At 48.6% G+C, this 14,686-nt stretch overlaps 1 protein-coding gene across 1 annotated transcript in view; it reads left to right on the forward strand.

The window, feature by feature from the left end:
* Nucleotides 1-3,932: 3,932 nt before the first annotated feature.
* LOC146346579 (uncharacterized) overlaps nt 3,933-14,686 on the forward strand; it is a 53,963-nt gene continuing 43,209 nt past the window's right edge. The window contains exon 1 of the mRNA XM_084851419.1: nt 3,933-3,948. Within this exon, the coding sequence (XP_084707545.1) occupies nt 3,933-3,948 (16 nt within the window). The remainder of the gene's footprint in view (nt 3,949-14,686) is intronic.

The following is a 14,686-nucleotide window of genomic DNA, read 5'->3' on the forward strand; positions in this document are numbered from 1 at the left end:
CACGAGTTGATACATTTAGAGACAGGCTGTCTGGGCTTTAGAAGGCATCAGAATAGCTCCAAATCTCCGAGACAGACCGAGGCACTTCAGCAGTGACCTGCTTCACTTCAGACCACCTCAGTGCTAGTCTGATCTACTTCAGATCTCACCGAAGCACCCCCAAAGCAGCCCTATTTGCTTTGGTATTCAGATTCGGCACCGAAGCGATGCACAGCCCTTGTAGAAATCATGAAGCTCAGCGGAATGTTTAAGAAGAGAGGTTGGGCCTACTTTGCAAGGGGTCGTTCCAGGCCAAAGGTTAATTAAAAACATTAAGAAACTGTGTTGACAAATACCTTGATTACATGCATTACAAATGCCACACCACGAGTCCAGCTTGCTTGGCCTTGTGGCGGGCTGTTGTGGGCGGGAGGGGTGAGGTGATGTCCTCGGCCATGACTGGCAGCCTGAGGTGATGACACCAGAGGTGGAAGGGGGCGGAGACCCGTTTAAGCACTCCGCGCTACTCGACGCCCTGTGAAAGCACGGCTGGCTGCAGAGCGTGTGCCACGCACTTCTGCAGCCGGTGAATATGGGCGCAGCTCTCCCTTGGAGCGGCACCTGGGATGTCCTTCCCTCCTCGCCAAGGGACTCTTCGCAGCAGCAGAGCAGCATCCCTTCAACAGCGGCAGTGGCTGCGGTGGCAGCCTCTCCTTGCCCAAACACCAAGTGGGGGATGTGTTTTTTCTTGCTGTGGCGGCGGCTGTGGTAGCGGCGGGTGGCTGATTTCCCCACCAACAGGCTCTTGGAGGCCTGGATCATGCCTCCTCAGGTGATCCCTGGCCTCTTGGCCTGCCCAGCCCTAGTGTCCAGCCCAGGTTTTTCCCCACAGGGAGGACATGAGGCTGTGGGATCACCAGCGCAGCAGTGGATCCTGGTGTCAGGCCTGTTCTTCAGGGGCTGGCTGGCCCGAGGTATGGAGGTCCTGGGTGGGGGGGGTCCTTAGAGGGGATTTTCTTAAGACCCAAAGGGGGTTCCCTGTAGTGTCTCAGGGTGCAGGAGGCTACAGCCTTTTCTGGGTCTGAGCAGAGGGTCTCTTGGGGCCCTAGGCGGAATGGCCAATTGAGTTTCCTTCCTAAACCAAAAAAAAAAAGAGGTTTTGCTTGCGGGGGGGGGGGGGGTTGTTACTTTATACAACTTCATTTTGCCAGTGGGCATTCCATACCCTTAGGAACTAATTCTGGGGGTCTGAGGGTCCCGCCAATATGCCCCCCCCAAAGGACAAGGGGGCAAGAAAGGAAAGGGCAAAGCCCCCCACCCTCCAGCAAAATGGCCTCGATGGCGACATGAGTCTTCATCTGAGGGGGAGGAAGTCCCCGATTTGGCGCTGATTCTCACACACCTGGAGGCCACAGAAAAAGAAAAAGGGATCACACCGCCCATACCTAGGCCAACCACACCAGGTGGGTCTCAGTCAAAACAGACCAGACGACAGACCCAGCGCACATGGCTGCTTTCTCTTTCAGAGCGTTCAGATGCTGTTGGGGCTTCTTCCAGCTCTGCCCCCCACAGAATTTCGCACTGGGTCCCCCTGCAGCTGAAGAACCAACGTCAGCTGCGACACAGCCATCCGGGCTGGCAGCAGCCTTGCTTTCTGTGTACTCAGGGGATCTTGCCCCTTCGGTCCCAGTTACAGGTGAGGCAAGTTCCCCTAACACCTTCCACTGGTCGGGGGGGGGGGCAGTGGGGCCATGGAGGTGGCTCCCATGGACATCAACCCCGAGATGGCCCATTTCTCCATTTGCCAGAGATCATGCTGACCCCAAAGCAGTGGAGAGTGGGAGTCCCCGAGTAGTTGTGCAGCCCCCACCTGTCCCAGTTACACCAGCAGGGGGGTCAGCTATGGCACAGTCCAGCTACAACACTCTTGTGGCTGCAAGCATACTGGACAATTCCTTCATCCTTCTACTCCCAGACACATACTGGAATTGATGCTGCACCCCTTTCAGGGCCTTCAGAAGGGCACCCAGTTACTCTGCCTGAGACTGGTGCACGTCAGCCTTCTCTGGCGATGACGGCATGTGCATCTGTTTGGCAGGGCCCGACGGGCCCCTCCGATGCAACCCAGTTGCAATCCTCCTGGATATAGGCAGACCCACATGCCACTGTGGGCAAGGATGCCATCCCCACAAGTAGTACATCCATGCCGCTAGGTTTTCCCCTTTTGCCCGCCACTAGTCTAGGAATAAGATTTTGCACAGAGAATTCATTGATTTTTTCTCCCTGTTATTTCATGACCTGGACCCTAAAGATAAGGAGAATTCAGGTGATAAGGACCAAGATAAAGGCAGGCAAAAGAAATTCACCTGCACCGGGGCCAGTTGGCTGCCAGGTTTTCTGATTTATATGCGGGTATTACAACAAAAATTCCCCGGGCAGGGGTGGGTACTTACTCAATATCTAGATATGATCTATAGAGCACACTCCGAATTTGAGGGTGGGGCTTGGCTGGCCTATGAGGAGGCCTTTCGCATGAGGACCACAGTTGACCCCTCCATCCACTGGGACATCAAGGTACAGCATCTGTGGCTTCAGTTCATGACCCCAGCTAGGCCATAATTTGGTGATAGATCTGGCAGCGGTCATATTCTGGCCAAACAGCAACCCACTTTGACCGTTTGGCTGAATGTGGGGCAGGTGGTTCAACACTGCTATCTCCACTGAGAGTACAGTTCCAGAGGCTCCTGTTTCCGAAACCCATGCCACTTCCACCACGAATGTTCCATTTGTGTTGGACAGCACCCATGCACCTCAAGTCCCAGATTTAAGTGTTGGTGGGGTCACACACGAGATGGACAAGGAAGTAGCAAATCCGGGGGAGGGCAACAACCACCTCCCAAAGGGACCTAGTCCAGTCAAGATCGAGCCTCTCCATCAGCTCCTGGGACAATATCTGCAGAGGGAAGATGCGGTTTACCTAGACCAAGGTTTTACACATGATTTTAGAATCCCTTTTCAGGGGAGCATAAAGCTAGGGATGTCAGAGAATTCCGCCACGGACTCCAATGAGGCCGGATCCTTTTGAATCCAACCTCCAGAGTCAGTGGTGGAATGGTCTCACCTACCTCCGCCCCCCTCCGGACCCGCACAGAGTTGGCTCCTCCTCGCCGGCTGGCTCCGTAGCACCAGTGACACAGCCGCCATTGCCGTACTGCTGGCTGAAGCTGGCTGAGTGACTCCACATGCAAATCTCATCTGCCACACCATTTGTGGCTGGAAAGCAATTAGATTAAGCTAAATGTAGCCATAAATGGCTGCATTTAGCTTAAACTAAGGGCTTTACAGCCGCAAATGAAGTCTGCTATGCCATTTGTGTCTGCTACATCTGCTGTGCCATTTGCGTCTGGGGGTTTTCACGCTTGGCAGATGCAGCATGCGGTGGGGGCGCCTCCTACCCATGCTATTCCAGCAAGGATTGGTGCATGGTGCTGCATCTTGGGGGGGGGGGCACGACCTGGGTTATGTGAGAGGCAAGGGCCTCATCCTGCAAGCACTGGGGGATTTTCAGGTTATTAGGCGATGTTAGCTGGGGGTAACTATCATTTGGTCGTGCTTGCTCCCCAGACTTTTCTGGCAGCATGTCGAGAACCAGCGGGCCATTGAAAGGCCTCAGCAGAAGGTTAACAGGGAAATAGCTCTGAGGCTATCCCAGCAGGGAGATGGGATTATTTCTCATCCAGAGATTTCATGGACATGGGAGGAGCTCTATAGGCAAGATGGGGTGCACTTGTCTGACTTAGGGAATGATATATTCCTGTGGGATCTGCAAAGGGGCCTGTGGGAAGTAATTCAGCACAGGCAGGGGGAGTTTGACAAAGCAATAGGCTTGTCACTCCATGTGGCTGTTAGGACGGGCATAGGGATAAGAATAGTGATGGTGTGCATTCAGAAGCATGGCTAATGTGACAGGTGAGGACTTCCACTCTGGGTTTTGCGGCCCGTCAGGGGGATAAGGGTTACCTGAGAGGCCAACTCACCTCACCTACCCAGTGTTGTGCGGCACGGGCACGGGGGAAGGGCTACCTCTCCCAAAAGGAGTAGCCCTGTGGGGTGGTGAGATGACATGCCACCCCACATTCTTTGAATGCTTTCGCCCATTTCAAGGACAGCTAGGGGCTGCCCCAGTTTAGTTGCCTGTCCTTTTCTCCCCTTTTCAGAATTATCGATGAATGTGGCCCGATTTGAATCCAAGAACCTGTGTCAGCCTCTTTATTTCCCCATCTCCGCTCGCAGTGGGCATTCACTCTTATAAAAGATACAGAAAATCCCCTTTCTGTTGTTACATACCACATCCCCAGGGCAAATTAATTCAGTGTGATTAACATCCTTACACTGATTTGCAAAGGAAGCAGCCGCAATGTGTCACTTATTGTAAAGTGTTACTGGAAAATGCAGACAATCATAGCATCCATATTCACAGTGCACACTGCAGCTGTTCATGGAACCAAAAATGAACAATAGGAGAATCAGTTGCCACAACGCCTGAATAAATCTCCATCATTGAGATGGCATTCTTGGGCTGCACGTAGGACCGAGAGGATTCCAAGTGACATATCTCCATCTCAGCTGCATAAAAAGGAAACGTGCTCTGGGCAGCACGTACACTAATTGTGAGATGCTGAAAGAATAGGAGAACTCTGTCTATTATAAAACAGCTTCAGGAAAAGATGAGATAATATGCAATTAACAATGCATTTAACAATTGATGGGAAGGGAAGGGAAGGGAAGGGAAGGTTATGGAAAAGCTATGTTTTACACAAACAATGGGAACAGAGTCCGGGTACAATTGAATAGCAGGGCACACATGCTGAAAGCAGAAGGTTGAAAGTTCAGTCCCCACTATTTCCCTTATTTTTACATCTCAGGTCTCAGGTAGTAAAGCCCCTGTCTGAACTCTTTAGAAAGCCTCTGTTGGTCAGTTAATGATACTGGACTAAATGGACCAATGCTTGGAAAAAGGCAGCTTCATATGATCATAATTATTTGAGAGGTAAGGCAAATTCAGATGACTGGAAGCCACGGGGCATCCCCCTTAAAAACTGATAATGTGACATCAATTGCCATGTGCATAGGGAAAGTCCTGTAGTGTCTGTTCACCGTTCATACCGTTATGCCCAGAATCAGCTACTCTCCATTTCCTTGGATTTTGTACAGCTGGTTCACACACACACACACAAACACACACACACACACACACCAACTCTACTGATTAAACACCACAGCCAGAACATGCATTTATTTTGCTAAGTAATCAACTAATGAGAAAGCAGGTTGTAGTTAGGGATGGAGATAAATTTATTTGGTTCACAATGTATTTATGTATAAATAAATACATAAGTATTTAGATAATACTTTAGAATAGATAAGTATTCATCTATTTATTTATTGCATTTATATCCCACCCTTTTTCCTCTTGCAAGGAACCCAAGGCAGCTTACATTATCCTCCTCCTCTCCATTTTATCCTGACCTCACAACAAAAACCCTCTGAGGTAAGATGGACTGACAGTCTGTCACAGGCCCAAAGTCACCCAGTGAGCTTCCATGGCCAAGTGGGGACTAGAACCCAGTTCTCCTGGCTCCCCATCCAACAGTCTCACCACCACACCACACTGGCTTTAATGGGAACTTACCTAATTTCACATTTTCCAACCTATGTATGAATTGAATTGAATTCAGCTATCCTTTGAAATTCTCACTTTTACAAATTTTGTGATGGAGTTCTCCAACCAAAAACAAAAACAAAACAAAACAAAGAGTACAAAAAAAAAACAGATGAAGAAAAAGTGTGCACACAGTTGCACATGTTAGTGAAAACGTATATTAGGAAACACTGACAAACTCGACTTAAGGTTGGGAAAGTGAGAAACAGAATAAAACTGAAATTGACAGATTCCTCCATCCCCAGTTGTAGTACATTGAGGTTCCAAGCCAACTGTGAAATGATGAAATCATACTGCAGTTACTCACAAGGCAGCCTACAATTCTGTCTGGAGCAGAGTATATCACTAGCACTACCTTGAAGGACTGAGTCTGGGCACTTTTGCAACCATTCTGCAGCAGCTATGCAGCTTAAAACAACAAACACAAAGTAGCAGGCACTGGTTTGTTTGAGAGTCAGCAGGGAGAGTGAGGAAACAAGGCAAAGCTTTCTGATCCCTGCACATAAAAGATCCCTCTTATTTCAGGAACATAGAGGCAAAAGAGATGCAGAACCAGACTGAGACACAGTAGGAAGTGCCAGATTGATCGATCTAGCATGTCCCTCTTCTGTCTCAGTGACAAAGCCAGTGTTCTCAAGGGCTGCCTTCTTGGTACATGCCTTTCCCACCAGCTTCTCCTGGATAAGATCCAGCCTTTGCTCCAAGTTCTGAAGGAGCAGCTATGTGATCCATTAAGGAGATCCATCTAAGGTCAATATACTACAACCTCATCCTTAAGTTTGTGTTCACCTCCCTGAGGGCATGTTACACAAAGGTTGCCTCCGTAGTTTCATTGCTCCCCTAGATCCTTGTAGTTGATCCCTTTTAAAGTAGAGGCTTGGTTCTGCAAGGACTCAAATAGGTCAACATCAGCTTGGAAGGGAAGACTCCATAAGACTGAGTCCTCCAGAAATTGCTTCAGACTGCCTGCACAAATGTACTCTCTCTCTTTATATGTATATGTGAGATAGACAGATAAGACTCCTGGCACAGTTGCTGCAACACAACTACACAAGTAATGTTTGTGTGAACTGGTCCTCAGTCACTTGCAGTGTGAAGACTCCATGGAGAAGTGGCATGATTGAGTTGATGTGACAGCTCTATCAGCAGTGTTTTGTTGACGGGCTATTCAGAGATCCATGTTTTCATTTGATGATATACTCATCACGTGATGAGCATGCCTGTGTATGTGTGAACATCAGAAGTTGCAGAGAAACCTCTGCAAGCACAAGTCTCACCCAGTGAGCCTCTTAAGGGGCTATCATGTTACAATTGATTGATTTGCCCTTTCATAAAGGATAATCTAAATTGTATTATTTATTTATTGTCTTCACCACATAGCTCAGGGACAGTTAACGTTGGGAGGTCTGGAGGCCATTTCCATGCACACACACACACACCACCACAACCACACCACCCTAACAGTGCCAAATATATATATATATATATATGTATGTATGTATGTATGTATATATATATATATATATATATATTAGAACATTTAAAAATTACAAAATTAAAAAAGGCATCTGGAGTGGCTACAGCTAGGGATGTATGGGCTATGTAAAATCCGATCCATCTGTGGTTTGCGGATTGTCAGGTGCCTTTTGTTCTGTCGTCTGCTCAGAGATGGATGCAAATATCTTGTTGTTGTTATGCAGAAAAATATGCAAATAATTACATAAGATGTTTCATAAGAATTTACATAATTTAAATTTGTGCTTAACATTTATCGTATTATCCCCCATTCCATTCGACTTTTCCTCAGCAGAAACTTGCATATTTTTCTATGAATAAATATGCATTTTTGGGGGGGGGAGTCCACAGACTTGATGCGGCCTTCACAGCAGATTCCACAGGCTGGATTCTTAGACATTCAGCTCATTTTAGTCCGTCTTGAATTTCTCCAGTATCCCTAGCTCCAGCATGCCAAAAGAGGCAAAGAATAACTTGTTTTCAAGCTCAAATTGACCCCTTTTGAAGGGTAAAAAAGCTTCAACATGGCAGCTCTGGATGCTGTTTTTAATTATTTACAATGTTGCCCATCCTGATGTAGTTCAACACAGATCAGATTCTCCCAACTAGATGTATGTCAGGGGTTGTCTGGACATAAAGCCAGCCTTCAAAGTGTATGTTGAAGCAACCCCTGAGATATATCTAGGGATGGGCAAATTCCCTACCTGCTTCTCTGCTGGGGAATCCGCCCTTGGGGGAGGCAATCCGTCCCTCCCCCCAGAATCCTCTAGCCTATCGCATGAAAATCAACAGACGCAAATGTCATAGCAGACGCCATTTGCGGCCATAAAGCCCTAAATGCAGCCATTTATGGCTGCATTTAGCTTAATCTAAGAGCTTTATGGCCACAAATGGTGTAGTGGACACCATTTGCATCCAGAGTCAGCCTCAGCCAGTGATATGGCACAGCAATGGCGGCCGTATCGCTGGTGCTCCAGAGCCGCTGGCGGGGAGGATCTGGCCGGGGAGGATTCCTCAGGGAGGCGGAGGTAAGGGATCCTTTCCGCCATGGACTCCAGAGGCTGGATTCTATTGAATCCGGCCTCATTGGGGTCTGTGGCAGATTTCTCTGACATCCCTAGATACATCTAGTTGGGACTAGGGATGGACGGACTCACTTGCATCCACCCAGCACCAACGCTTATTGAGTGTAGGGTTGGTGGAGAATTTCTCCCCGAAACTTCGGGGGGCCGAGCACCAACGTGTTCGGCCCCCTGAAGAAGTTTCGGGGAGAAATTCTCCGCAACCCCCCGCCCCCCGCATCCCCCCCGGGATGGGACTTACCTTTCCCGAATGTCCCTCCCGGCGGCGGGTCCCCGCGGCGGTTCGTCGGGTCTTCGTCAGGGGCGGGGGCGGCAGCCGATCTTTCGACCGGCTGCCGCCGCCGCCATTCCAATAAAACTAAAAAAAAAACATGCCCCCATGATAGGCTACGTGGTGATTAACGTAGCCTATCACGGCTAGATTTGCAAAGTCAGCTGTGATAGGCTACATAAATCGTCACGTAGCCTATCACGGGTGACTTTAAAAAAAAAAAAGCACGTACGGCTAATGGCGGCCCCCATAGGGAGCCGCCATTCGCGTTCCTTATTTGGTCACTGTAGTCTACGTAAAGATTACGTATACTACGGCGAAAATAATGGCAATGCTATTTGCAGTCTACGTGCAATCTTTACGTAGATTATTTGTAGTCTACGTAAAGATTTACGTAGACTACAGCGACCAAATAAGGAACGCGAATGGCGGCTCCCTATGGGGGCCGCCATTTGCATACGCGCTTTTTTTTGTTTTAAGTCACCCGTGATAGGCTACGTGACGATTTACGTAGCCTATCACGGCTGACTTTGCAGATCTAGCCGTGATAGGCTACGTTAATCGTCACGTAGCCTATCACGGGGGCGTGTTTTTTTAAAAACTTTTTATTTCGCGGCCGGGCGAGGCAAGGCGCCTCCTCCCCGGCCTGAATTTCGGCCGGGCGAGGCGGGAAGACTCCCCCCCGGCCTGAATTTCAGCCGGGCGAGGCGGGAAGCCTCCCCCCCCAGCCTGAACTTTGGGGGGAGAGCAGCGAAGCGCCTCCCCCCCACCGCGAAAAGCTGCGAGACCAGGTAAGTGACTTTCGTGCACCTCTAATTGAGTGGCCACTGCTACCCACCCCTGCGAGCCTGGATGCACTAGCCCTGGAGGGCTTGGTGCACAGTCTAGGGGCTCTCTGCAGCTGTCTACTCCTTGATGCGAGCTGCCACTTTTATGCAAGATGGCGGCCGCCACTGTAGGGAAGAGTGTGCTCCCTTCTCCCCCTCTCATCTCTGCTACTGTGGCGGTGATGGGGACAGGCTGGTCATTTTATGTAAATCTCTCACACATACGTAAAACAACTGGCCTGTCTCTACCACCGCTGCTGCCACCACCGTCCCTGTAGCTGTAGCAGGGGTGGGAGGAGAAGAGGAGAGGAGCTCCATTCTACCCTTCATGTCCCTGCTACCACAACAACTGTGGTGGTGGCAACAGGCGGCTTGCTGAAGGAGCAGATGCCCGTGTGCTTGCCTGGCACAGCACGCACTGAGTCAGGCAAGCACTGGGGTCTGTGGACTAGTGTCCAGGAGGGCTGAGCTCATGATTTCTTGCTGGGCTTCGAGCCCCAACCAGACACCCGTGCCATCCCTAGTTGGTACTAGGGAGTAGGGATGGAGGAGAATTTCTCCCCGAAACTTCGGGGGTCCGAGCGCCAACATGTTTGGCCCCCCGAACAAGTTTCGGGGAGAAATCCTCCACACACACCCGCTCCCTGCCCCCCCCCCCGGGACGGGACTTACCTTCACCGAATGTTCCTCCCGGTGGCTGGTCCGGCCGGCGGTTCGGCGGGTGTTCGAGCGAGGCGGCAGCGGCAGCCGGTCTTTCGACCAGCTGCCGCTGCCGCCATTGCAATGAAAGAAAAAAAAACACGCCCCCTGATAGGCTACGTGACGATTCACGTAGCCTATCATGGCTAGATTTGCAAAGTCAGCCATGATAGGCTACGTGAATCGTCACGTAGCCTATCACGGGTGACTTTAAAAAAAAAAAAAAAGAGTGTACGGATAATGGCGGCCCCCATAGGGAGCCGCCATTCCCGTTCCTTATTTGGTCGCTGTAGTCTACGTAAACATTTACATAGACTACAGCGACTAAATAAGGAACGCGAATGGCGGCTCCCTATGGGGGCCACCATTCGCGTACGCGCTTTTTTTTTTTAAAGTCACCCGTGATAGGCTACATGACGATTGACGTAGCCTATCACGGCTGACTTTGCAGATCTAGCCGTGATAGGCTACGTGAATCGTCACGTAGCCTATCAGGGGGCGTTTTTTTGGTTTTTTTTTACTTTCGCATTTGCGGCCGGGCGAGGCGAGGCGCCTCCTCCCCGGCCTGAATTTTGGCCGGGCGAGGCGGGAAGCCTCCCCACCGGCCTGAACTTCGCGGGGGGACCAGTGAAGCGCCTCCCCCCCACCGCGAACGGCCTTTGACGACAGGTAAGTGACTTTTGTCCACCCCTACTAGGGAGAGGGCCATTGCAGTGGCTGCATCTAGACTCAGGGACTCCCATTCAAGACAGACCTGTCTCACTGATTCTTTGATAACCTTCTGGAAGCTTGTGAAGAAAATCTTCTCTCAGGAAGGTATTTAGTGTGGACATTTAATTTGCTGTTTCGATTAGTATCTGTTTTTTGAATATCTAAAATATTTTGGTTGCTGTTGCATTGCGGCTTTCTGCCTCTGTCTTTGTGTTTTATGTTATGTTTTCAATTGGGGGGGGATATATTTAAGTCTGACATTATTGACTTGCCTAGAATTCTTTGGAGAAAAGTTGGGGTAGAAACGTTTTAACATAAATGCATGTGAATGTTTGGTTTGTTCATTTTTGAAAGTGGCAAGTGTCTCTCGGACTGGAGATAATTCTCTTCGGGTGCAGTTCTATCAGATTAGTTGCCAGCCCCCAAAGTCGTAGAGTAGCGACTGTCCCATGCAGGTTAGGTGCAGTCCAGAGGGGATCATTTCCTCTGAACTCCACCCTCCCTGCATTATTTGCTAGATGCACAATTTCATGGAGCTAGTCAGAACTTTGGAGAGGGGGCTGGAACAGTCCTGGGGACCCCATAGGAAGCAGTGTGTAGAATCTTCCATGGTCTCCTCCCCTCCCCACCCCTGGGAACTCCCCCTTTTCTGTTTTACAATCACAGAGAGGAAGCCGTGTGGTTCTCTCCATGCAGGCTATGAAGGGGAGGGGGAGGAGGCAGGGAGCACGGTTTCCTGGCTCCGAGCTCTGAGTTCGGAGCCAATAAGCTGAAAAATCCTATGGTACCCTCGACAGTGTCTAGTGGCCATAGGATTGCTCTCTTACGGAACTCACTGCTATGAAATGTAGTGATGGCTTTAAAAGAGGATTAGACAATTATTATTATTGTTGTTGTTGTTGTTGTTATTTCATTACATTTCTATACTGCCCCATACTTGAAGCTCTCTGTGCAGTTTACAAAAGTTAAAACATTAAAATACAATATACAAAGTTTAAAAAAACATTTACATAAAAGCACACCGACAATATACACAAACAGCATATAACTAAAAACAACTTTGAACTAAAAACAGTTTAACAAAAAATCCAACAATAAAAATAACACAGCTTGAAAACAGTATGCAGTATGGATCATTCTCGGGGGGGGGGGAAGAGTCCTTGAGCTCAGGTAAACCAAGTTCCTCTGAGGGGGAGGACTCCTCGGGGGGTGGGGGTGACAATGCCATTCCTCTGCTTGGAGGCTTCCATGAGCACATGGGAAACAGGATGTTGGACTAGATGGCCCTTGGTCTGGTCCAGAAAGGCTTTCCTTACATTCATAGATGAGATGGCTTTAGGGATGTTGGAGGAATCCAACTGGGGGTAGAGCTCGCCGACTTTTCATCATTCAGTTCATTTCCCTGTGAGCTGCTGACCCGACTTGATCTGCACTGAGTAGGACCAGCTCACAGATTTTTCCAGGTTTTCAAAATGTACATAAATAGAAAGTTGTGCAAATTGTGGAGCATAATTTGCGTGATTCATACAATTTCTGGCTGCACTTCGCAAAATTTGCACACATCGTGCCTGCAGTTTGTATAAATCACACAAATTGCACCCTGTAATTTGCTCTCATTTCTATTTACATCAACCTAAAAAACAGAGAGAGAGAAAAAAAAAATTCCTGAATTTCAGGAAAGGGCCCCGTGGCTTGGCTTTGCAAATGTGAGCTGCATTTTCCACTTGAACTAGAGCAACAGCATGCACCGCTTGCCACTTGCAAAGTCAAAAACAGTCCACCAGCCAGGAGCTTTTCTGGCCTGCCAAGAGCTTGTCAGCTCCCTTGTTTTGCAGTTCAACACAGGAAGCATGACCAAGATGTTTATCCAGCCCCTGACAGGCTACCCTATATAGCTGATATATGCTGCATTTGGCTTGATGATGGGTCACAGATTTTTGTAGGCTTGAACTTGGGCTGCAAGGAAAGTAATGTATAACTGCCCAATTAATCTGTTCCCTTTTCTCATGGTTGACAGGTCCTTACTGAGGTCTGCTAACTTGTGACTTGGGTTAGAGATGTGGTCTGTCTTGGTGCAAGGAAGCAGTGAATCGTATAAACAATGCAGTTACTTTATAAATAGGTGCTCATATACTTAGATTTATAGATTAACATATGAACTTAGATAAAGCTCATATACCTAGATATATTTTCATATATGTAGTGATGGCCACCAATTTGGACAGCTTTAAAAGGGGGCTGGACAAATTCCTGGAGGAAAAGGCTATCAGTGGCTACTAGTCCTGATGGCTCCATGCTATCTCCAGTACCAGAGGCAGGATGCTTATGTACACCAGTTGCTGGGGAACATGGGTGGAAGGGTGCTGTTGCGCTCATGCTTGTGGGTTTCCCGTGGGCAGCTGGTTGGCCACTGTGTGGACACAATGCTGGACTAGATGGACTGTGTCTTATGTTCTTAAGTTGTAAAGTATTTCTTAACAAAAGGCAAATATATTTCAAAATGATTTTCATCATGTTCTCTTTTTTCCCGAGGTCAAGCTGGCCTGATAAGCGGCCAGTAATAGGCAAAGAGCAAACTTTGGTTCAGAAAACAATCTTCTTAGCTAGGCCTCTGTGGTGTGCCTGCTGTGCCTGCTGCTTTAAAACGTGTTTTGCATTTGCGACCCCCTTCAGGAAGACCAGATGCCAAGGAGGACACAGCTCCTTTACATTTATGGCCTATGCAGGAGGTGTAGCTTTCCTGATCTCGATATGATAAGCTGTGCCATCCAAACTGTCCGTTTGTTGTTAGTTACCATCGTAGTAGACACTTTGGTAACGGAAGAGGAACAAGTGTGACAGCCTGCTAGAAGCCGAAGTTTTGTAGTCTCAATAGCATCTCTCCAGCAGCATTCTAGCCCTCAAGGTGACATAGGTGTCAATCTGCCAACGGCTCCATTTCCATTTGAGCCATTCAGCTGTGTACACACTCCACGGCTCCCTCCTCCCCACATACATTGGCCAGGTGTCTGATATTGCCTCTCCTCAAGGCCACTATTTGCTGTCCTTCAGCTGAGCAAACAGCGACAGGTACACAAAATAGATCCTGCGAGTCTCTCACTCTCCTGTCTCGCCTCGACAAGAGCAGGTGTGAAGCAGTGGATGGCTTGCCCCTGAGTGGTTCCTCGAGGACATGTTCTCATAAAGGCCCTCTCAGGGGAAGAGCGGCAGCGCATTCACCATGCCAGTCTGTCACATATGCCCACGCTTCAGGCCATTTGCTCTATTGCTCAGAGTAGAGAGGAAAAGCAAGATGCTTTTCCAGGGCTAGAAATAACAAGTACAGATGGGGGAGAAATTCTTTGATTCCTATTTTAATGTGAACATATCTAATTTTGCAATTTGAGATCAATGTGAGAACCAAACTTCAATTATAGGGAAGTCCGCTGCTGGGAAATCTGACCCTTTGGGGGCCCAATGGATATCTGCAGCATCCCCGACTTGGCTTGGATTTGCAAGCTGAGCCAGGGGGTTGTTTCTGAAATCAAGGAACTTTTTTTTTTTTTTTGGAGGGGGGTCTGCTGCAAAAAGCAAGCTTCAGACATAATTTGGGCAAATTTCACAAATTGCAGCCTCAATTTGTGCAAATTATGCAAATCATTGCCACAATTTATGCAACTTCACAAATTGCAGCCAAAGTGTGTGAGGTTCACACAAATTATGGCTATAGTTTCTGCTAATGGCTTTACACAAATTAAAACAAACAAAGAAGCAAACCCTAAACGGAAATCCGCGAGCTGGCCTGACTCCATGCCAGTCAAGTTGGGACCCTGCTTCATGGGAGGGCCGGTCCTGAGTGGTATGCTGATGTAGAGGCCTGATCCATATCTAGAACATGTTC

The sequence above is a fragment of the Heloderma suspectum genome, chromosome 4 (assembly GCF_057233095.1).
Source record: "Heloderma suspectum isolate Gila_16-S chromosome 4, 16-S_ref, whole genome shotgun sequence".
In the NCBI taxonomy this organism is placed as follows: domain Eukaryota; kingdom Metazoa; phylum Chordata; class Lepidosauria; order Squamata; family Helodermatidae; genus Heloderma; species Heloderma suspectum.